This window comes from Cyrtonyx montezumae, unplaced genomic scaffold (genome assembly GCF_038088225.1).
Source record: "Cyrtonyx montezumae isolate F1298 unplaced genomic scaffold, pur_monq_1.0 scaffold_16, whole genome shotgun sequence".
In the NCBI taxonomy this organism is placed as follows: Eukaryota; Metazoa; Chordata; class Aves; order Galliformes; family Odontophoridae; genus Cyrtonyx; species Cyrtonyx montezumae.
In genome coordinates, this window is record NW_027071892.1 from 1,016,870 (window position 1) to 1,038,016 (window position 21,147).

Below are 21,147 nucleotides of genomic sequence, written 5' to 3' on the forward strand. Positions count from 1 at the left end.
CTGAATAGTTTATATGGAGCTGTGTCCTCATTTTGACACATGTGGAGCTAAAAACAGTAGGTTCTTAAACCTGTTCAGCATTTTCCACAGTCAAGAGAATGTTCCCCTTAAAAGCTAAACATAAGTGGACAGTGCCTGCAAGAAGGTAAAAGTTGGTAATTTTTTTTAAATAATGTTGATTTCATGCGCTTATTTTTAGCTACATCTTTGTGATTCAGAAAGATTTTAATATTCTGTAAAATCTTCACATTTTTACACTCAATGAGTGGTACAAACTGATGGTGTTTTACTCAGAAAAAATATTACTGGTTTGCTTACAAATTTGATGAGGGAAGACTTAACCATGAAAGTGGTTTCTTGAATATTTGTATCTTCATTATAATAAATACTCTTGAACTTCCTTTTTCAATGTGCTCTAGCAGTTTTATTTTCAAGAAGCAGCTGTTACCTGTAAATGAAATAAATGCTTTGTGGGAGATTTCCTAAATTATAAAAAGCAAGATGATTTTAATAATGTGTTTACTGAGTTCATTATAAATGAACTTGAATGAAATTTTTAATCTTCAGACCTTCAGGCAACTGCACTTTCACTTAATTTTTTTGAGTACAGACAAAGTAGAGTTTATTGTGTATGTTGTATTCAGAATTGAAAGGTCCACAGCAGTGTTTTGTGGGAAGTTACAAAAAGATAGTGGGAAAAATGTCCCATATTCTGTCACTGTCCACGTTGTTTGTTGTGGGATGTAGTGTGTAAGTTGTCAAGTCATCCTGGTTCTTGAGCATGACAAGAAGACCATCTCTTGTGTCTAAGGGCTGCTGTAGCAATGGTGGCCTCCTTGCAGGGAACTCCCTCGTACTCAACACAATTTACTATCTCTACTTACCAGCTCATTGTTCTGTTTTACTTGTCCTTTTTGAGAAGACGATGCCATCTAATCTGCTAAATTGTTTTTTTAAGGCAACCTTTCTTTCCACAGTAACCTTTTATGTTGGACTGCTGTGCCTGAAAGCAGCTGACTTCTGGCAGAAAATACTCCTGCAGAACAGTGTTTTCAGCATCTACTTAGAGGAAATGAAAAATCTCGCTGAGGTTCCTCCATAAGCTGTACCTGGGGAAGGAGATACTGAACCACTTCCTACAGGGCTTGGACACAGCTTTGAGAAAACCATTGCTTTTAAAGTTGCATTTAAAACAACTGCTACTTCAGCTTGAGCCTGATTGGCCCTAGTGCTTCTCAAAGGTGAGGGACTGGCTTCAGCACCTTTCTGGGCCACAGCTGTGGCTTTGCTTCAGGTAGCAAAGGTTCTGTTTTCTTTTTTAAGACGGACATTGAATTCAGGCCTTCTACTAATTGCCTGGCAAAAATTTTATTAAAGTAATGGAATAGGTAGGAAACTGTACTGATGGCTTCCTTTAAGAAGAGAAGGACAGAAGAGCATGTACAGGTCTCTGTTGGGTATGTAGTGACTAGTCTTGCATTGCCACTGATCTTCATCTGAAGGGGAAAATAGTTTTACAATTACCTTTGGATAAGGACATTTTTCCCCCTTTAGATCATGATGTAACATCATGATATAACACTGCTCTCCTGAACTGTAGCTGTGTGGACAGCATGACACCTTGCCCTTGCTAATACTTTGTCATAATCAAGACAGACATCTGGGAAAAAAATAGTTCAAGCAGTCAAATTTGCTCTAGCCTGTATTTACTAGTATTTAATATATACAGAAGCCAATCAGGTCTTTGGTAAGTGGAACACTTAAACTAAAATTATTTTTTCTCTAATGTGGAAGTAAGCCAAAAGCAGGTTATTGAGACTGGATGTTTAAAGCTTGCTCCTGGTAAACTAGAGCTTTCTGGATATCACTGAGCTATTTTTGCATTAATGAAAGCATTGGTAAAACACTCAAAAATCTTTCTCATGGCAGTTTTGCATCAATAAGTAAAATGAAGTTACACTGCTCAAAAGACAACAGGCAAAAATGGGTGTCTGTGGGGAAAAGGAATGGTTGGCTGGGCTGTTTGTAAGCCTGCTGTAGGTTTCCATTTTACAGAACATGGAACAGTTCCACACTGAGTTTGTAGAGGTATGTTTACCTTGGAGGACAATTTCTGCCATACCACAGATGCTCTATGTGACCTACTTGGCTGGTTAGACAGCTCAGTTCAATCCTGCTTACCCAGTTTCCAAGTCTAACTGAAAGAATCTTCCATGTATGACGTATGCAGTACTGCCATCTCACTATATGTAGGCTACACAGAGTTATCTAAAGAAAGTATAATTAAATTGGGTGCTGAAAGTTAGAAGGGTTGATGCTACTTAATTATCTTGCCATTCCTTCAGTTTTACTCCACAAATATATACATGTATATGCAGTCCATACAAGGCTATATTACCAAAAGGTCCTATCCATAGTACAAAATATGTATTTTACATATGTACCCTGATTTAGAGTAAGAATAATTTAGTAATTTGGGTGGTACTTATGATCAGCCTGCTAAGTCTGAATATTTTTTTTTTTTAGCAAAATTCTAGCAAAACCAATTATATGCTTACCTGTTCTTAAACACTAGAGAATCATTTGCTTGCTTCCCCCAACTCCTAAGTGGGATGGGGGGGAGAGAAGCACAAAAAACAAACAAACAAACAAACAAACAAAAAACCCATGAAGTAGAATTCAAGGGTTGAGATTTACTAATTACTTCTATTTACTAAAGAAAGAAAGAAGGAAAAAAAAAAAAGGTTATATATATATATATGACATGTATATACAGTCAAAAGAAGTGATGCACAAAGCAAGTAGTTCACCACATGCTGCCCGATGCCCAGCCAGTCCCCAGGCAGCAGCTGCCCACCCTTGTGGGAATAGAAGAAAGTATATTTAGAACAGAAGCTGCAGAGCAGGATAAACAGTATGAGAAAGAGAAAGGAAGGCTGAAAACCAAGGGTACTTCCAGAAGAAAAGGAAAACAAGTTCAAGTAAGCTGTGTGATGGCAGACCCTGATTGGAGGAAGAGCGCATGGCTTGGAACAACTCATGGCCCTGATGGGATAAGTGCCTGCATGCGTGGTTAAGGACTGCTTTGGGGAGTGTTTTGTTGGTGGGTGGGAAAGTTATAAGAGAAAACTTGTGAAAGTATATAAGGGATGTTAAAACCTGTAATAAACAGGATTTGGATTGTCCACATCTGAGTCCGTGCCTCAGATGCTGCACAGCCTGACCAGCTCCCTCTGTTTTCAAGCTTTTTCTGCATGATGCCTGATAATACGGAATATCAGATGTCCTGGTTCTGTCCCCTCCCAGCCCCTTGTGCCCCCTAGCTCCCTCAGAAACTTCTTTTCTCAGATTCCCTTAGAAACTGAAACATCGTTGGCTCTACAGCACCACTTAGCAACAACCAAACCATCCACGTGTTGGCGACATTTTCTTTCCTCCAAAAGCCAAAACACAGCCTCATACCAGCCACTGTGAAGGAAAAATCAGCTTTATCCCTGCTGAAACTAGGACATTAGCCTTAACTCATAGAACATTTTTGTGCAAATACATCTTAATATATATATGACTTCAGTCATTAAAGCACCACTATGCAGAAGTGCAAATAGATGCAAGGTCTCGCCATGGTTGCTTACCACAGAACAGAAATGGTCAGAATGAAATGTATTATGTATAACAGCAGTGCACACAGCTAAATTAAAGCATGGGCAAGTAATAAATTTGTATACTCAAAGGAACTCCTCCAGAACAAACATGTGAGCTGCGAACTGTTTTATTCAGTGATATAGCATACTAGAGAATATGGAATACTTCGCATACATTTCCATTTTCCTTTGCACACAGGATTTAAAGATACAAAACATTACTGAACTAAAGTGATATTACAATTACATGTGTGAAAATGTATATTAGAAATTAGACCAGTAACACTTGGTCCACTTTTCTCTTTTACTGAAACTGACCAAAAGTTGGCAGTATCCCAAAGCAGAACAACTTGGTAGGATTACTACATTGAAATACTGCTTTCTACACAGGAGAAACACTGTTCTACAAGCAGGATGAAGTTTGGGGGCTGTGAACTGATCTGTGCAGATTATCAGATTATTTTATTCCTTTGTCACTAAAATGACAACAGATTTTATTTGGAAAGGCTCAAATATCTTTTACTGAATGTAAACTGGATTTAAAATACAGTGGCAGAACTGGAAACAAAATATTCAGATTAAATTATTGCACTCAGAACAGTTTCACCTGTGCCCAAGATAATCTGTCACATAAGTAAAATTAAAATACACTGAACTCAAGTCAAACACAGCGGTTTGTGGCCTTGGCTACAAGCTCAGTTTTACATAACACTCCTCGGAAGACACATTATTCAGGTTCTGGACTGCAGAGGGAGGCGAAGGGCAAAGTCTGTGAAGTGACTCATGTCAGCTTGTTTGCTTCGCCTCTTGATGTATTCTAGAGTCTTTACCTAGGTACAAGAAGAGAAGTGTTTTGAGATGCTTAGTATTTGTCTTTTCTCATTTCAGAGGCCATCATATTTACAGATGCACCTCTGATTTTACCTAAATTCCACTGGATACAAAACCACCTGCATCTCTGACTCCAGAGATGCTGACCATGGACACCTTTCTTAAGCAATGCTTTGAAGTCCCCACACTCCAACACGACAGCATGCAGTTCCTCCACTAAACAAAAATGCGGTTCTTCTAAAGCTTCTGAAATTTTCTGTACTGAAAAGTGCAGTGCTCCACATTTCCACGTACTTTAAATGTGTGAAATACTTTTAAAAGCGTGAGAGATAGAGCAAACAGGTACAAACAAGAAAAGCTGCTTATTTATTAAAAAGCATTTTAAAAATAAGCTTTTTGTTTGTTTTAAACTTAGTTTAAAGCACATGACATTAAAAAAAAAAAAGACTTCTAAAGAGATCACATTTATCAAGGCCAAGAAGTAAGGGACTGCTCCAAAAGCTCTGCCTCCTGCTTTATTACATTCCCCCGTGACATCAGAGGCAGATGATGGTGGGATGGCAGTTGAACCTTCCCATTAGTATCTCGTTGCTGTATGACAGATGGCAGCAGAGGGGCACTACAACAGAGCGGCCTCTGACATGCTAGTGCAGATGAAGCACAGGGATGGAAGTGAATTCCTTCACGTGAATAAAATGGCACCCACTGACATTCAGCAATACTTGCTGAAAATCTGTGGAGACCAAACAGTAGGTGTTGACACAGTAAGGGATAGGTGGTATGTTTCTGCATTGGCAAAAGCAACATTAAAGACAATCCGCTTTCTGTACAGCCATGCACAGCTCTCAGATCACAAAATGAAGTCAGCTTGTCTGCACAAATCAGGTGGTCACAACCTGAGAACTATGTACAGAGCTGAATATTGGCCGCAGTATATTGGAAGCAATGGTGTAAATGTTGGAATATTGCAGTCTCCACCAGGTGATTCCCATGAATGCTCATAAAGGAACAGAAAGAAGTATGCACATTTTTCAGGACCTACTGAACCAATACAAAGTGAAGGTGACAGTTTCCTGGATTGCATCGTTACTGGTGATGAGATGCGGTGTCACCACTATGACAGTGTCAAACAGCAGCCCATGAAGTAGTGACTTGTGAATTCCTCAACGAAGAAAAAGTTCCAGACAAAACCCTCAGCAAGTAGCGTGATGTGCACCATCATTTGGGATGGAAAGGGGTGGTCTTTCTGGATTTCCTGGAACCTGGACAAACCCTCAGCTCTGCATTCTGGCCCACTGCACTGTGATGCTGACTCAGCTGCAGGCTCAAACTTCCGGAGTCGAGCCAGAGCAGAAGACAGCCTTTCTCTTACAGTAGGGTAATGCCAGGCTCCACACCAATTTGGAGACTGTGGAGCACACTGCTAATCTTGGCTGGACTCTCCTACCACACTCACCACATAGTCCAGATTCAGTGTCTTCTGACTTCCATCTGTTCAGGCCACTGTACAGGTGGACTGCGTGAGCAATATTTTCCTAGCAACAACACCATCATAACAGCAGTGAAACACTGGGTCACCTCTGCTGGTGCAGATTTATATGAATGCAGCTCTTGTTCATCACTGATGAAAATGTATTGCTAAAAGTGGTGACTATGTTAAAAAATAGTGTTCTGTTGCTAAGAATTCGTGCTATCAAACAGTGTTATTGTGCTCCTTGTATCTGTTGTTGTTTCCATGGAAATAGGATATGTTACTTTCAGAGTGACCTACATAGCATTGCCTTTTCCCAAAAAAGAGCTAAAAAAAGATATTAACTCTACAGTACGAACTCCTTACCATAGTCTTGGTATCAGCAAAGCCATGTTTCTGAGCAAGATTCCAGAGATTTACTGAAAGCTGGTTTAGTCTGTTGTTCCGAAGATCCCCATGAGCTAAAATAGTGTTAAAGAAATAGAGGGCCAACTGGCTTTGTCGCTTCAGAGTCTGTAAGAAAAGAATTCCCGTGTTAGTTATCATACAGTCATCCCAGTATAACCTCTCCAAGTTTGCTTGCAAGTGAAAGGGATAGAGAACTGTTTTGTGGCACACAGCAATAATTACAGCTGCAGGAATATGAGCCCAGTTTCCACATTCCATTCAAAATAAAACAAATTTTAACTATGAACCAACCCACATCTGGAGTGCTGTGTCAGGTTCTGGGCTCCCCAGTTCAATAAAGACAGATCTCCTAGAAAGAGTCCAGAGGAGGGCAACAAAGATGATAAAGGGCCTGGAGCATCTTCTGCACAAGGAAAGGTTGAGACCTGCACCTGTTCAGCCTGGAGAGAAGACTGAGAGGGGATCTGATCAATGTTTATAAATACCTGAAGTGTGGGATGCAACTGGGCAAGGCCAGACTCTTTCCAGTGGTGTGTTACAGTAGAGTAAGGAGCAATGGCCAAAACTTGGAACATGGGAAGTTACACACAAATATGTGGGAGATCTTTACAGTGATGGTGACTTCCATTTTTTACTCACTTTTCTTTCAATGAAACACACCTGTACCGTGTTTGTAGTTAATTTCCTTAGAACTTTTTGGAGGGACCTCAAGGAGGACCACTGCTTTGCTGTAACCTACCATGAGATAGGTTCAGATTCTGCAGGGCAGCTCTCAGACATCGATAGCTCTGCACTGAAGACAGACTATTGTTGGATGCATCTTAGATGTAGCACTTCTTTATACTGCCTTGCTGCTGCTGTCCTTTGGTTTTGGCTTGAAGAAAGACCACTGACAATAGCAAGCTCCATCTTAAAAAAGATCCACAACAGCAAGGCATTAACTAGAACTGTCAGCTCACACCTCAATTACTGAAATTGATTCCTTCAACTTCCTTCAGCCCTCATAGGTCAATATAAGTTAGGGATAGCTAATATACTGCACTCAGATACAAAACTACGGAGGGAATGAGGCAAAGACTGGGATAAGGGGAGTGATTGCTTCAAGCTGTGCTCTCCTGACACTGTACCAGTGCAGCCACACAGCCTCTCCCCTTTCTCTAAGGGACCAAAAGTAAATTAATTTCACTTTTCACTGCCAGCAGAAGCAAAGTCAAATGCCATTAATCAAAGAAACAGAACGTACACTGCCATCAGTCCCCCCAGATAAATCTGTAAGAGCAGAAAGCCATGCCATTGAAGAATTGGCAAGCTAGAGAAGAGGACACAGCATGCTCCAAATGAGAAGCATAAGACTTCTTACTACGGTGTATCAGCCACACAGCAGTAGATACAGAGAATATTGGACACAGTGCACACACATGTAATGCCCAGAGCTGCTACAGGGCCCGGGAAACATTCTGTAAGCACTATATCGATTGCATGGAGCTACCAGAAAGACAGCTCTTCCTCTAACAGTTATCTATTTCAGAAACATTCATCCTAGCAGCTCCAAAATTGCTTAATTGGCTGAAACTACAGCCATTATTTGGAAGTGTTGAACTGCACTCCCTACAGTGTAGAGCAACACAATCAGTTTACTCCCAGAATGTTAACACAAAGAACAGAAATGCCATTCTGAAAGACAGTAAAAAGAAAGTAGTTGTCAATGCTTAAATATTACTATAGTATTTCTCTCGCAGGATTAGCATCCTTCATGGAGAAAGACATACATGTACTGCCTGCTAGTCAGTGTTTTATCACCAGGCACACAGCCTGTCTCCTGCCACATCACCATCTGTGCTGAACTGGCAAAGCAGGGTGTTAGCCACGTGATTTTCTTCCCCCACATTACTACCTGATGCTTGTGCATCTTCTGCCATGTCCCTGGGAGGCACTCTCAATAAGCTACAGGACAGAAATTGTTGGGCAGAATGCAAATGCAACAGTACTCAGAACTGGACATAACTAGCAAGGCTCTCCAGGCAGTAACAACACCAAAAGACAATCCATTTGTTAAAGTAAGATCTGGAGACTAACTGAAGACTAACCGGATGCATAAGTACTTAAAAAAAAAAAAAAAGACCTTGGAACAGTAAACAGCTGGAAGTAGAAGATGCATGCTAACTCCCATCATACTGGGGAAGGCACAGTCATCACAGACAGCATTTTGGGATCCAGTCCCCAGTTACACAGCACAGTGTGGAAAGAGAGAGAGGCAGGCACAAGTGTGCAGTAAATCTGTGTCTGGAAACCAACGAGAAGGGGCAGACAAAGACTCCAGTGACGGCAGGGATGTTTGTGCAGCACACAGGAGAGTGATGCATGCCAGCATGCTGCCCACCCGCTGGCAGCTGGGGCTGCACTGCACGCTGACCCACAGGGCACATTCGGAGCCAGCACACAGAAAGAAGCCCAGCAGCCACAGAGCCACAGGACTGACAATCCCCAACCCAAGAAGAACTGCCAGCCCTCCAGGAGCTGCATTTTATGCAACCTGTGCAATAATGCTGATCATTATGAAATGAAAAAAAAGAAAGCAAATCCTCACTCCATGATGTGACCTCCTGTGTCCCAGCTCCCCAGAGTACAGAGCAACGTGCAAGTTTCATACAGATTAACAGCAGAAAATGCAACGTTTCGCACAACAAATCATGTAATTGCTTTTGTGACCTTCTGGCTAGTGATTCACTCACTCCTGCTTTATAGATTTTCTCCAGACACCTATGGCATAAGGATATATTGAGCTTTCTGAGAGAAAAGCCTTGGCTCACTCCAGCCCATTGCTCCCTGTGCAGGTTGCCCAGCTCAGCACCAATCCACACAGAGCCCAGGCACCCACTGGCCACTCAGGGCTCAGCACAGCCGCAGTGCTGCCTCAGGACACACCGTGCATCAGCCCAGCCAACACACTGTGGTGACAGGGCATCTCTTTGTATTACCTGAAGGAGCCAGACAGAAGTTCATTCCAGCATCACTATGATGCTGGAGGCCACGGCCCTGTGATCCAAATCCAGATGTGTCTGCACAGAGCTGTGCCAGGCACCAATCTTCTCCTTTAAAAGCTCTCACAAGAACCCCTGGGACCTTTTAACATCTGTTAAATAGGGAATGAAAAACTGGTTCTCAGGTTCTCAGCTCCCTCATTACGCTGGTGTCCTAAGGTGAGGTAAGTGAAGCACCCAGCACAAGCAGCAGGTGGTACCACCTCACGTATTACAAAAGGGAGGAATTATTCAGGAAAAGAAAGCAGCAACACCCAAGCTGCAGCTAGGAGCTCACACAGGACACGTGAGGACATGCACCCTGCTCCATCACTTTTCCAGCACGCTGGAAAGCATAAGGTTTTGGATGTGGACCTTCAGAAAGCAGTCCCCAAGGAGGAATATGCACATGGAGCACAGGTGTCAGCTCCGTCCACTCAGGAAGCACACCTCAGTCATGGCATAATGTCTCAGCATTCTCTTCTCAACTGTATACAGCCACCAGGGTTTCACCTATTTTGGTAAAAGCCTTTTGTTGTGAGAAACTAGTATTTTCCTTTGCAGATTTTAAAGGAAACAAACCAACAAAAGCTCAGTATCAGAGGTCTGTTTGTTTAAATGAACAGCCAAGCTGATGAATAATAAAATGTCACTGACACCAAAGCAACGAGAACTCCAGTTATGCTAGGTCCTACTTCAGTATAAACAGAGGTCTCTAACAATACTGTCACCGCTATTTCCTCAGCGACAACCAAAAAACATTTATTCTTACACAAGAATTTTTTATCAAAATCTCTCAAGGGCTTCTACACAACAAAGCAAAGTACATGCTCTGTAAATAATGATGGACATAGGAATAAGTCCACAACCAAACTGGCAAAGACAGGGCAGGAACTACGTCCATACTGCTTAGCTTTAAATCCAGCTATCTACACAACAGGTACATCAGAGAAATAATACAATCTCTCCAATTACAAAGCTTGAAAGACAAAAAAATAAAATATAAATTAAAAAAACAAACTTTCAGAAACCACGTACTAAGCCATACAAACATTCTTGCCCACATACTCCATACAGGATTCAGATGTAAGAAATCCCTAATACACAACCCACTGTCCAAAAAAATGTTAAAATCTCCTGCCAATATCTGCTTGGACACCACTAAGCGAAGTGTCTTTTTCTTTCTTGTTACAGCTCTGAAACTGAATTACTGCTCACAGTGGTCATGCGTACAATGATGTAAAGGCATCTTACTGTTGCTTAAGAAGGATAAACAAGATAGGAAAGGCTACACTTACAACAGTAGTCTCCAAACATGCACATAATGCATTATACATTCTGTAAATGCTACAGGCTCCTGGGGAAACACGGTATTTTAAACGTTCCAACAAATGATTATCTCATACCTTCCTATCACAGTCTACAAGCCCTCGAGACTGCAGTCAATGTTCAGTAGTACAGCAGGAGTGACTAGGAAGCTGCAGAGAGGCTCAACTCAGAAAGAGGTATGTTGGCAGAACAGTGATTTCACTAATGCTGAAAATCTGAAATAATACTGAAATACTGAAGCCAATTCGGTATTGAATATACTGAATTATATATATAATATATATTGAATATACTTAAGCCCTTCATACTCTTAAACTCTAAAACTCCAATCAAGAAATCCAAAGAAATACCTTATTTTGAACAAATATGACAAATATTTACAGGTTAGAGACAAAACATGTTTTAGCTCACCATGCACCTCTCTTTCTAGTGCCTGGGGTACAATACTTGTACAAATTCAAGGAGATTTCCATTGCACTTACTATTACCATTAACTATGAATTCCCATTTTGCTTATTACAGAATGGGACATTTCAGGAAACTGTAACTTAGCTGGCAAGAAAATATGGTTTATTTACGGAGAGAGAAAGTTAACAGCCAGGAGGATACAAGAGTGATGAACAAGGAGCAGATTTTATAGAACAAAGGAGTGAGTGTGGCACAATCTCCAGTTTGCTGAGGACAATGACTGCAACACCAGCACGATGGAGCTCAGCTCATCACAGATAAAGACCTTTTCCTTATAAAGGAGAAAAAACATTACACCACATAGAATGTCATGTTTCCATAACCCAGACCATGCCAAGATTCAGATCAGATAAAACTCTTAACCTCATTATGCTGTTCTGCAATCCCCACGCTGTACTACCGTGCCCACTGGCACACCTCCACAGTCAAAACATGATGGCACACAGGAGCAGCCTGTGATACCTGTCAGTTCTATCAGACTATCCATGTACAGGGAGTTAACTTTAGCCTATGTCCTAAAAACATATTACATGACATTTCACTTCATTAGATCTTTCTGTCACAAGTCTGCCTACGTGATCAATTAACTTATTTGAAGACGTAAAATTAACTAAACAAGGAAAACTAGTTCTCTAATTGTACTCCTAGAACTTTCTAAAACATCAATTCTGGTCAAGAAGATGGTCTATTTGCTCAATTCCAAAGTAATTTTGGTTTTGCATTAAATTCAGTTATGTATGGACATACCTCTTCCTTTCCAAGGGTTTTGAGATGATCCAGAATCTGTGCTATCACTGTTTCACACAGTTTACTGATTTCAGCCAGGAACTTGGAGTCTCCACCATACAGGGTATCATTGGAATCAACTGTAGAGAAGAAGTGAGGCTCAGGTCTAGCTCAAGAGTTATGAGTTTGTTTGCAACTGAAAACACCAGCAATTTATAGCTCTTATCTTAGATTTACACAATTTTGCACATATAAAAGTATAAAGAAAGTAAACAGTTCCATGAGAAATCTGAACAATAAGTTAACTGCAGAGTAGTTATTCAACTGACATCTACAATGACTGCAAAAGACGCTCTTCATGGCTGATAACTCTGATAGAAATGCAGAATGTATCCCAGCCTGCCTCTGCCTGAAAGCCCCATGCAACTGAAAGATAACTTTGAACTACCTTGATCTCTCATCATAGTGACTAATCTTGCTTGTATTCTTTGAAAGAATTGATTAGTATCATATCTCAATTCAGGAACCCTCTCTATGAAAACCCTCAACAGTAGAGTCATCAGAATATCATGCTATTACAAAAAGACTACAGACATTTAATAAAATGCAAGATCTGTAGAATAGTTTCTAGCAATTCTGAAGATTTTTGTAAGCTATCACAACTGCCAAAACTGAAAACTTGCTTTCAAAGCAGCAAATGCATTACTTAAATATTGAAAACCAGGCATTATATTCTTAGAATTGGTGTTAATGAGTGTGAGTGGATCACCAGTGATAAGCATAAAACAGGCTGTTACTTCAGACACAGAGACAACCATAAATATAAAATTCTAATAACAGATTCACGCCTATTGACTAGATATCTGCTTGGCAGTCACCTCGTGTGATTATTTTAAAATATGTGGTTTTCCTGGATAGAAAAATTGGGTAACACTGATCTTCATTAACTAGGTACAGCAATATTGCAAACTGCATGATGGAACAGACAAACCACTCACAGATTACCTTTATCTACATGGTAGATATATGTTTCTTGAGTCATTGCAGAGAGCAGATGCAAAACATTAGTGTAAATCCTAACTTTGTCATCACTGTTATCCTCCCAAGTATAATCCTGGATCACATTTAATAATCCTCGCACAAGAAACAACACTCCTTGTTCTGGATGGTCCTACAGAGAAGAAAAAAGGGCAGCCTAAAAAACAACCTAAAACAAACCTCCAACCTATCCCAGAACAAAATGAAGGTTATTACAAGTCATCTGGTGTCTTAAAGTCACAGTGTTAACTGAAACTACACAAGCAAAAACCACAATACAAAAAGCTAGCAACTCCTTCTCTGAAGTGTGCTGTCAGGAAATCGTTTTAAAAATCTGTTCCCCATTTTGAGGGCTCACAGACCAGTACTAGGAGCTGGACTCAATGACCCTTACAGGTCTCTTCCAACTTGGGATATTCTATGATTCTGTGTTCCAGTTTCATTCTAAAATGCTAGCTTACCTGTAATAATAAACTTGATCTAGGCAAACTCCACAGATACACACTGAAAGGCTTTGTCTTATACTCATGGGGGAGTGATACTGAATTCTCAGCTTCTTAACACTAGGGCCCTAAAATTACACACTGAGTAGAATTTTTTTAAATTCAGATAATGTCAATAAGGTACAAGTATGTTACTCACATAATTAAGAGTTTTATAAGAATACCTACACTGGGAAGTCAAAGTCATGGACAATCAACAATTTTTTTAACAGAAAAGGAATATAATTACAAAGACGTGCTTTACATATGCCACGATTTTTTTGCAAGCAGTTTTAATACTGCACTCAGCTTACTTCAGCCTGCAGCCAGTGCAATGACATCAACATTAGTAAGACAAGTTTCAGTCTACTTGGAACACTTCCTTCTAATTGTCTGCACTTCGAAGTAATCAGAAAAAGGAATGGTGGAAGCTAGTTACTGAATCCTAGAATATCGTTCCAAGTTCTTCATTACCGAATCTTACAGGTTGGATCTCGTCCTCCAATCACCTGAGCCATTTCTCTGAGGAGCATCCAGTTCTGACATCATCTCCTGTAGTCAGTGGACTATAACCACAGTGGCAATGTGCCTTTCCCCCCTAACAAGTCAGCACCTCCATGAAATGCATAGCTCAGGAGACACCTTGCCATTTGAAAAAGGAGAATATACCATTCTAATGATGAGGATTGGAACAGTTAGCACTATGCTGATTCACCAGGCATCTAGTCAAAGAAAAAGGAGAATATAATAGGAGAGACGACTACCATCAACAGATACTAAAATGAGTATATACAAGAATGCAATGCAAGTTTACATTAAACCAAAGTTACTCTGAACACACAAAAAAAAACCAACTTACTGGAACAACCAATAATGTGGAAAAGAAGTTACAGAGGAATTCCAAGAGGAAGACATCGGAAGGTCGCATCTTTCCATCAACACTGATCATTTTTGGCACTTCAGGAACAAGGCTCACTGCAGCTTTGAAAAAAGCATCAGCTACAAAACAAAAACAGAGGCACTGTATTACCAGTCCAACCGATAAGGCAGCCAAGTCCATGATCTGATGGTTCCTTGGGATTTGTTTCAAACAGATGACAAATGATGACTGTACACTTATCTGCAAAGAAACTCAAGACTCAGAAGGCAAAATCTGTGTTAATTCTAATGATGCTGTCTTTTCAACAGAAGTTCCCACATTGCTGGAGAAAAATAAAATTATCACCCTCCTACTTTACTTAACAACAGGCTATCATTGCTTCAAATGTAATGCAAACATAGTAAAAAATACAAATAAATAAATAACCCCCCCCACACACAATTCAAAATTAAAAAAGAATGGTTTATGCCAGAAGTATAGGGAACCAGAAGAGTAAGGGGATGGTACGTATTAGATCACACTAACTCATACATAAAAGGTTGTCAAAATTCTAAGGAAATACAGACAACTTCATCTAAGTATTTACTTACCATCATTAAAACAGTATTTAAAATAGTATTTGAATTAATAGCTGTCTGTAAACAGCAATAAGAGGTTTTTCATAGTTCTTGGCTAAATCTCTAACCCTACAAAAAACAAACACTGGAATGTCTACTTAGCTTGCAATTAAGTTAATATTCACAAATTAAGAACACTATTGTTCCTCTTAGCACATATAGGTGCTCTTCTACGCTATGAGTTCTTAAAAAAATAAATCTGACAGTAACATTCTTTCACACTTTCTTGGCTATATTAAAAAATATCCAAAGGATCCAGGTTCCATTCAGGTTGTTCAGCCATATTACCACTCAGGTTGCTCAGCTATATAATTCAAAGAATACTTCAGAGTTAATACTATATTCATTGTTATTTTACAAAAACACAGACTGAGGCCATGAAATCAAATTTTAGCAAAGAGGGTTCTTGGCAAAGACAAGGGGTGTTAGGTGGTAACAGATAACCACCGACAAACATACACAGTCATTTCCGGGAGTGCAGCTCGCACTGGAAAGTTCATTTGAGCACACGAGACTCCATAGAAATTTGCTAATTATAGTACCATCTGATATCTAATTGAAGCTTATGAGGAATATCAGTGAAACGTTTGCTTTGGAAAAACTGTAATTCTTCTGGCTCATTTATTTTCAGCACATGAGCGCTTGAGTCCTTCTGAACTTTTCAGTACTGGGAACACAGACTCCTTCAGTTAAACCTCATATTTCCTTTTATCTTGCATATTTAATCTGAGGTGAAAGAATGTTTTCTATTTATTTCAAACAACACATTAGTTTACATAGCCAACCCAAAGGAAGGTAAGTGATCTTCCTCTGAGCTTTTCTAGAGAAAGTAGAGTAACAGTAGATGTTCATTCTACCATGAGAAAATGAACTGGCATCACTTTCACAGTTGTCTGTATAGGGAAAAAAAAAGTATTGTGCCCCATATCACCATAAAATCAAATCAAGGGAACAGACAAACGAAAAGTCATCTCAGAAAACAGTCTGCATACCAAAGTATACATGTCCGTGCAGAGTGCACTCTTGCCTTCTGGAGTTAATTCATAAGAGGACATAACACAATGCAGCATGAAATGAAATGAAATGAAATAAATGAAAAAAGTGAAAGAACAAGGAAGCAGTTCTTCCCAGACTGCTGTTAATATCTTGTGCAGTGCACTGAACAAGGCAATCTTCATGCTTTGCTAAATTTTTCCTTTCAAGCAGCTTATTCTCTTGGATTGTCTGCAACTCTGTGCACCTTTCCCCTGAGCATATGTGGTGACCTTCATGCTAGGAAAACTAACAGTCTCACCCAAGTCAGCACTTCCAGTAATATTCTGCTGAGGAAAAAAACAAGTGAAATTTCTGTTCAATGTTCTGTTATGCTCATAATGGTTCCTACATGCATGTTTTTGCGTTTATGTACCTCCGTGTATTTCCATGAATCAATCTTTTACACACAAGAATTTAACTTACTTTGTATTTGCTGCATCAGTAGCAAGACAGTTCATTAAACAATACTAATTTAAGATTTCAGGAAGGCAAAAACAAAAACCAAAAAAACAGGGAGAAATGAAGCCATTAGAGTTGGGAAAACAATTAAGCTCCTGAAGTACTCCTTCAATGAGCAGAAGGGAATAGGTCTGATATGCCTACACTATTTTTAGTCACAGATACAATTGCAGAAGGCCAAATCCAACCAAAGCAGAAAAACAGGGACTGTATGCAGCCTTCTGCGTTCCACATCACCCTTGTGTCCTACAACACTATGAAAGTCCATCCCAGTATTTTCAAAGGTATTGCTTCCACATCCAACAGATGTTGGAGATTTAATGAAGCCTTGTACTCTGGTACAAAAACTAATGGCAAGTAGGCACAGTTTGTAACTGTTGTTGGTTTTAAGTAAGTTAATGCATGGCTGTTTTGATGACGTTTAAAACTCTTTTCTCTTAATAACATCAGTGAGGTCACTGTGATACATCTGCCACATTACTGGAATGTGTTTTGCCCTTGAGCTATTGATTTACTGAACATTCTCAATCATAAAACTCCCTAAACAGACTCTCAACCCATAAACTACAAAGAATTTGAAATAACAAAGATGAAATAAGAAAGCAAACGTAGTGCTGTTTGGTGAATTGGAATGTACTACGTTAAGTCATACTTTGAATTAACCACACAAGAATGTAATTATGTGGATGAAGCTTGCTACTGCTAATTTTAGCAAGGCACTGATACTTCTAGACAAAGGCACACCAAGTTATAACTAGAAGGCAAAATATATACGGAGAGACCATACATTGTGACAAAGAATTCTGGATAAAAGATGTTTTATCCTTAAGCTGTAGTTAGCAAACAAACACAAAAGCACTTTAAGGAAAAAAAAAAACAAAAAAAAACAAACCACTACTACAGATTAGAGCCCTCCCCTCTAAATTTCAAGTAATCCCTGAAGACTAAGGTAAAATACTATCAACAACCTTCACACCCTTTAAAGTCAAAAATAAAACCAAATAAAGCAACATGATACAAGAGTCACTTTAGACTTTGCGGAGATAAATACTTCCTCAAATCTCTTTAGTTTTGTAAGATACCTACAAAACTCTTAGTGATCCAACTAATGCAAATCCTTAGATTTTATTTTTAAAGCTTTTAACAATGTATTTCATATAAAAGGCTCAAGAACAAACAAAAAGCCAACATAAGCTAACAAAAGACAAGAAGCAAAGTCCTTCTGAGGATTCAGAACTTATTCAAGTATGGAGTGGATGAGGAAAGGAATGTAAGACAAGTTCTCACAAAGAAGTGAACCGACTACTGTGTTCCTTAAGGTTTTGCAGAAAGACATATCCTTCCAACGAGCAGGCCTGAGCAGGGAGGAGGGAGGTGACAATGTCTGCAGAGTACTTTGGAGCATGACTACAAACAGCTGCAGGTGGAACTCATGGCTCTGAGCAATAAAGCAGCAGATGAAACCTAGTATTAGTAAAGCCTGAGGGGAAAGAAGCAGGAAAGCAGCACTTGCTGTATCTACAGAAAGTTAAGTTCTAAATAAACTACTTACACCCATGTAAAATCTTGAAGTCATGATGCTTAGTTTTCTGAAAAATACACCCTAAAGAGCTGCCAAAAAGGCAAGCAATTGTTATGCCCTTAATGGAAAAACTAAACTGTCATTGTGTCAGTTATGTAGCTGATGAACTTTTGTACCTAGAACTAGTCCTGACTTCCTCATTTCAGAAAGGGTAAAGAGAAGATTAAAAAGGTGCTAAGGTATGGATTAGTTTCCTTATCAGAATGGAGTATACTGACAAATTCTTCAGGAACTTATCAACTCCAGGATATGTAACAAGAAAAATCCTGAGGACAAATTAAATTTTAACATTACTAGCAGATCAGCTGCACACATATTTCAAGGCAACAAAAAATGCAGGAGCTTTGGTTAATAATTTGTTATATAATACTATTGAAAAAACACAATGAAACATAATTAGAATACAATTAAAAATTACTTCCTAGGTATTCCATGCTACACTTCTCCAGAGCATGGCTGAAGATTGGAATAATCAGAGAACATTCACTGAAGTATAACAAGAATTCATTTTGCAATCCGCTTACGAAAACTTAAAAACCAAAGCAATGGATATTCAGAGGTATGTTAAGCACTGTATTCTTCAGCATTAAAATCTGCATTTGCTAAGCAAATACTGGCACCAGTTGATTATGAGAACAGACTCTCCACGTTCGATAAATTTTTGTTTGACAACATTAAGTCTGAAATAAGCCACAAGAATCAATTTAATTACATTATTCGCTCAGCATATTACTTTTGAAGTGTGGCAAGGCTTTCACAGCCTTTGAGATGAAAGCACTGCTCAACACGCACTACAAGAAAGCCTCATCATCCAAACCCACCTGCAGAATGCTGTGACCAATAGCTGAATTCATGCTGCCTTCTATTTGAAAGGCAAAAGTAGCATTTCCACTGTGAGGAAATATGTGCAATTAAAATAATACCTACGTCTGAAAATCCAGAAGAGTGAGACAACGAAGCATGCATTTAATCTCAATTTAGTCAAGTACTCCCTGTGACACAAAGCATGACTGATGAGAATTTATAATGCCATGTCAGCAGCATGCCCCTCCAAAGCACTGTGTGACTTAGTCAAAGGAAAAAAAAGCACAGAGGCCCTTAATAGGCTCTGTAGAGATACGAGCAACAAATCCAGGACAGAATCACCTAAAACTGTCTTTATTAATTTTATTTAAAACATTATTTGGGAGCAGTAGACAAAGGAGACAGTATTCATACTTAATACATTTTGAACAGTACACCTGGGCAGACATCCACTTGGTTGAAGACTCAGTGTACTAGACAGGCCTCAAAATAAGTACAATCCAAGACCACATCAGAAAGATAATTCTGTTTCCTTACTCTCCCTATACAGTTCTTTCACACACGTGTTCTAGAATATCACTGCAGGAAAGAGCAGGCATACAAGAGGTAGAGCCACTTGGAAAGTTCAGTGAAGATGTAAAGATTTATTTTCCTATTTAAAAGTGAAGAATTATCAAAAATTACAGGGAAAAAAAACCCAAAACAAACCAAATCAACAAACAACCTTTTGCCAATGCTGACCTAAGGAGATGCCACAGGATCTTATATCTTCTCTAATGATATTTCTACCTATAGGTGATACGAAAGTAACTAAACTGAAGCCTACATTGTCTGCAGGATTCTTTAACATTTTCATGTACACCTAATGCACAAAAATACTACACACTAGCTCTGTGTTGAGAAAAATTCCTTGCCTTTGTGCAGCTAAGAAATTTATTGACTGTTTCTTTCCAGCAGTAATGTCAACCTAAGACTGTGCTTTCCTCCCTTGTGATATCACAGAACTGGAGAACCAACCCACTGGAAAAGCTAAACTCCCTGTAAGATTTTTAAAAGTTAAAAAGAAATCCAAGAATACAAACTCCAAAATCCAACAGCTGGAATCCTGAAAGGAAAACTACATGCACAAACACATGTCCCACTACCAACTGAGCCATCAGATGAGGTGCTGTATCTTCTAGTTTTATATTTAAGATTATAAACAGAAGGGAAATCAACTTTTTAGATGGACAGATAGTGACAGGGCAAGGGAGAATACTTTTAAACTACATGAGGGGACATGTAGCTTTAGAGTAGATGTCAGGGGAAATTTTTCAGTGGCAGAGTGGTGAGGTGCTGGCACTGCTGCCTCGAGAGGCTGAGGATGTCCTGTCCCTGGAGGTGCTCATGGCCAGGCTGGATGGGGCCCTGGGCAACCTGGTGCAGTACTGACCCCATGGCTGGCAGCCCCTCCAGTGGTCCTTCCAACCCAAGCCAACCTGTGATTCTGTGATCTCACATCCTCGTCTAATACTGTAATTAGCTGCCCACTCTTAAATCTTCATGCTGTGTTGATTTTAATAGATTGGTGAATATTTGGAATCGGTTAACCGACTGGATTTGAATTTGTTTTTATGAGCATGCATTCAGCTGAGACACAGACTAAACTGCATTAAATTCAAGAATGCTTTATCTGACTATACCGAATATGCAAAGACAGATCACAAATGTCCACAGACTAGTGCCACTGTTGCCTGTTTAGCAAATGCTAAATTACTCATGCAAATGAGATGATCCGAAGAAAAATTACACTCAAAAGAACTTTTCTGAGGAAGCTAATAAGCACTTAACAGTAAAACCTTGCTAAATGAACCAAGTTACTGAACCACCACCAGTTCTGCTTGAGGGCCTAAAATTCAGAAGAACGGTTAATAAAATATGAGTTTTAGAAACTGACTTCATAATACTTTGCACATACCTGCTGCCTTAAAAGATATCAGAATGGAGATGCTCGTTCATTGTTTAATGAGAGCACTGTGTTCTCATGTCACACTGCTGTGTGATGTGGGAACTCATTTATTACCTCTTCACGCTGAAAAGAAAGGACAGCTTGTGGTGCCCACGAGGCTCAGACAAGACTTGGATTCCAAAACTAGTGGAAAAGTAGTTTAGAAATTGAAGAATTATTAAATCACAGAGTTGGTCCCAGCAGTAGCAGAGCATAGCCCTCAAAGACTGAATATTACATTCAAACTGCTTTGGGTTTGTTTCCAACAAGAGAGGCACTGCAACACTGCAATGACAACAAAAATAGATATCAAATGATAGGTAAGCTGCTCCACTGAGCTGAACTCTACTGGAAGAAGAAAAAGTCTGT

At 39.5% G+C, this 21,147-nt stretch overlaps 1 protein-coding gene across 2 annotated transcripts in view; it reads right to left on the reverse strand.

Annotated features, from left to right (window-relative positions):
- Positions 1-3,954: 3,954 nt before the first annotated feature.
- VPS35L (VPS35 endosomal protein sorting factor like) overlaps positions 3,955-21,147 on the reverse strand; it is a 53,749-nt gene continuing 36,556 nt past the window's right edge. For both annotated transcript variants that reach the window (XM_065732300.1, XM_065732298.1), the window contains 5 exons: positions 14,274-14,413; positions 12,900-13,065; positions 11,916-12,034; positions 6,310-6,456; positions 3,955-4,471 (listed from right to left, as the gene is read on the reverse strand). In XM_065732300.1, coding sequence (XP_065588372.1) covers positions 4,373-4,471; positions 6,310-6,456; positions 11,916-12,034; positions 12,900-13,065; positions 14,274-14,413 — 671 coding nt within the window. In that variant the 3' untranslated portion in view covers positions 3,955-4,372. The remainder of the gene's footprint in view (positions 4,472-6,309; positions 6,457-11,915; positions 12,035-12,899; positions 13,066-14,273; positions 14,414-21,147) is intronic.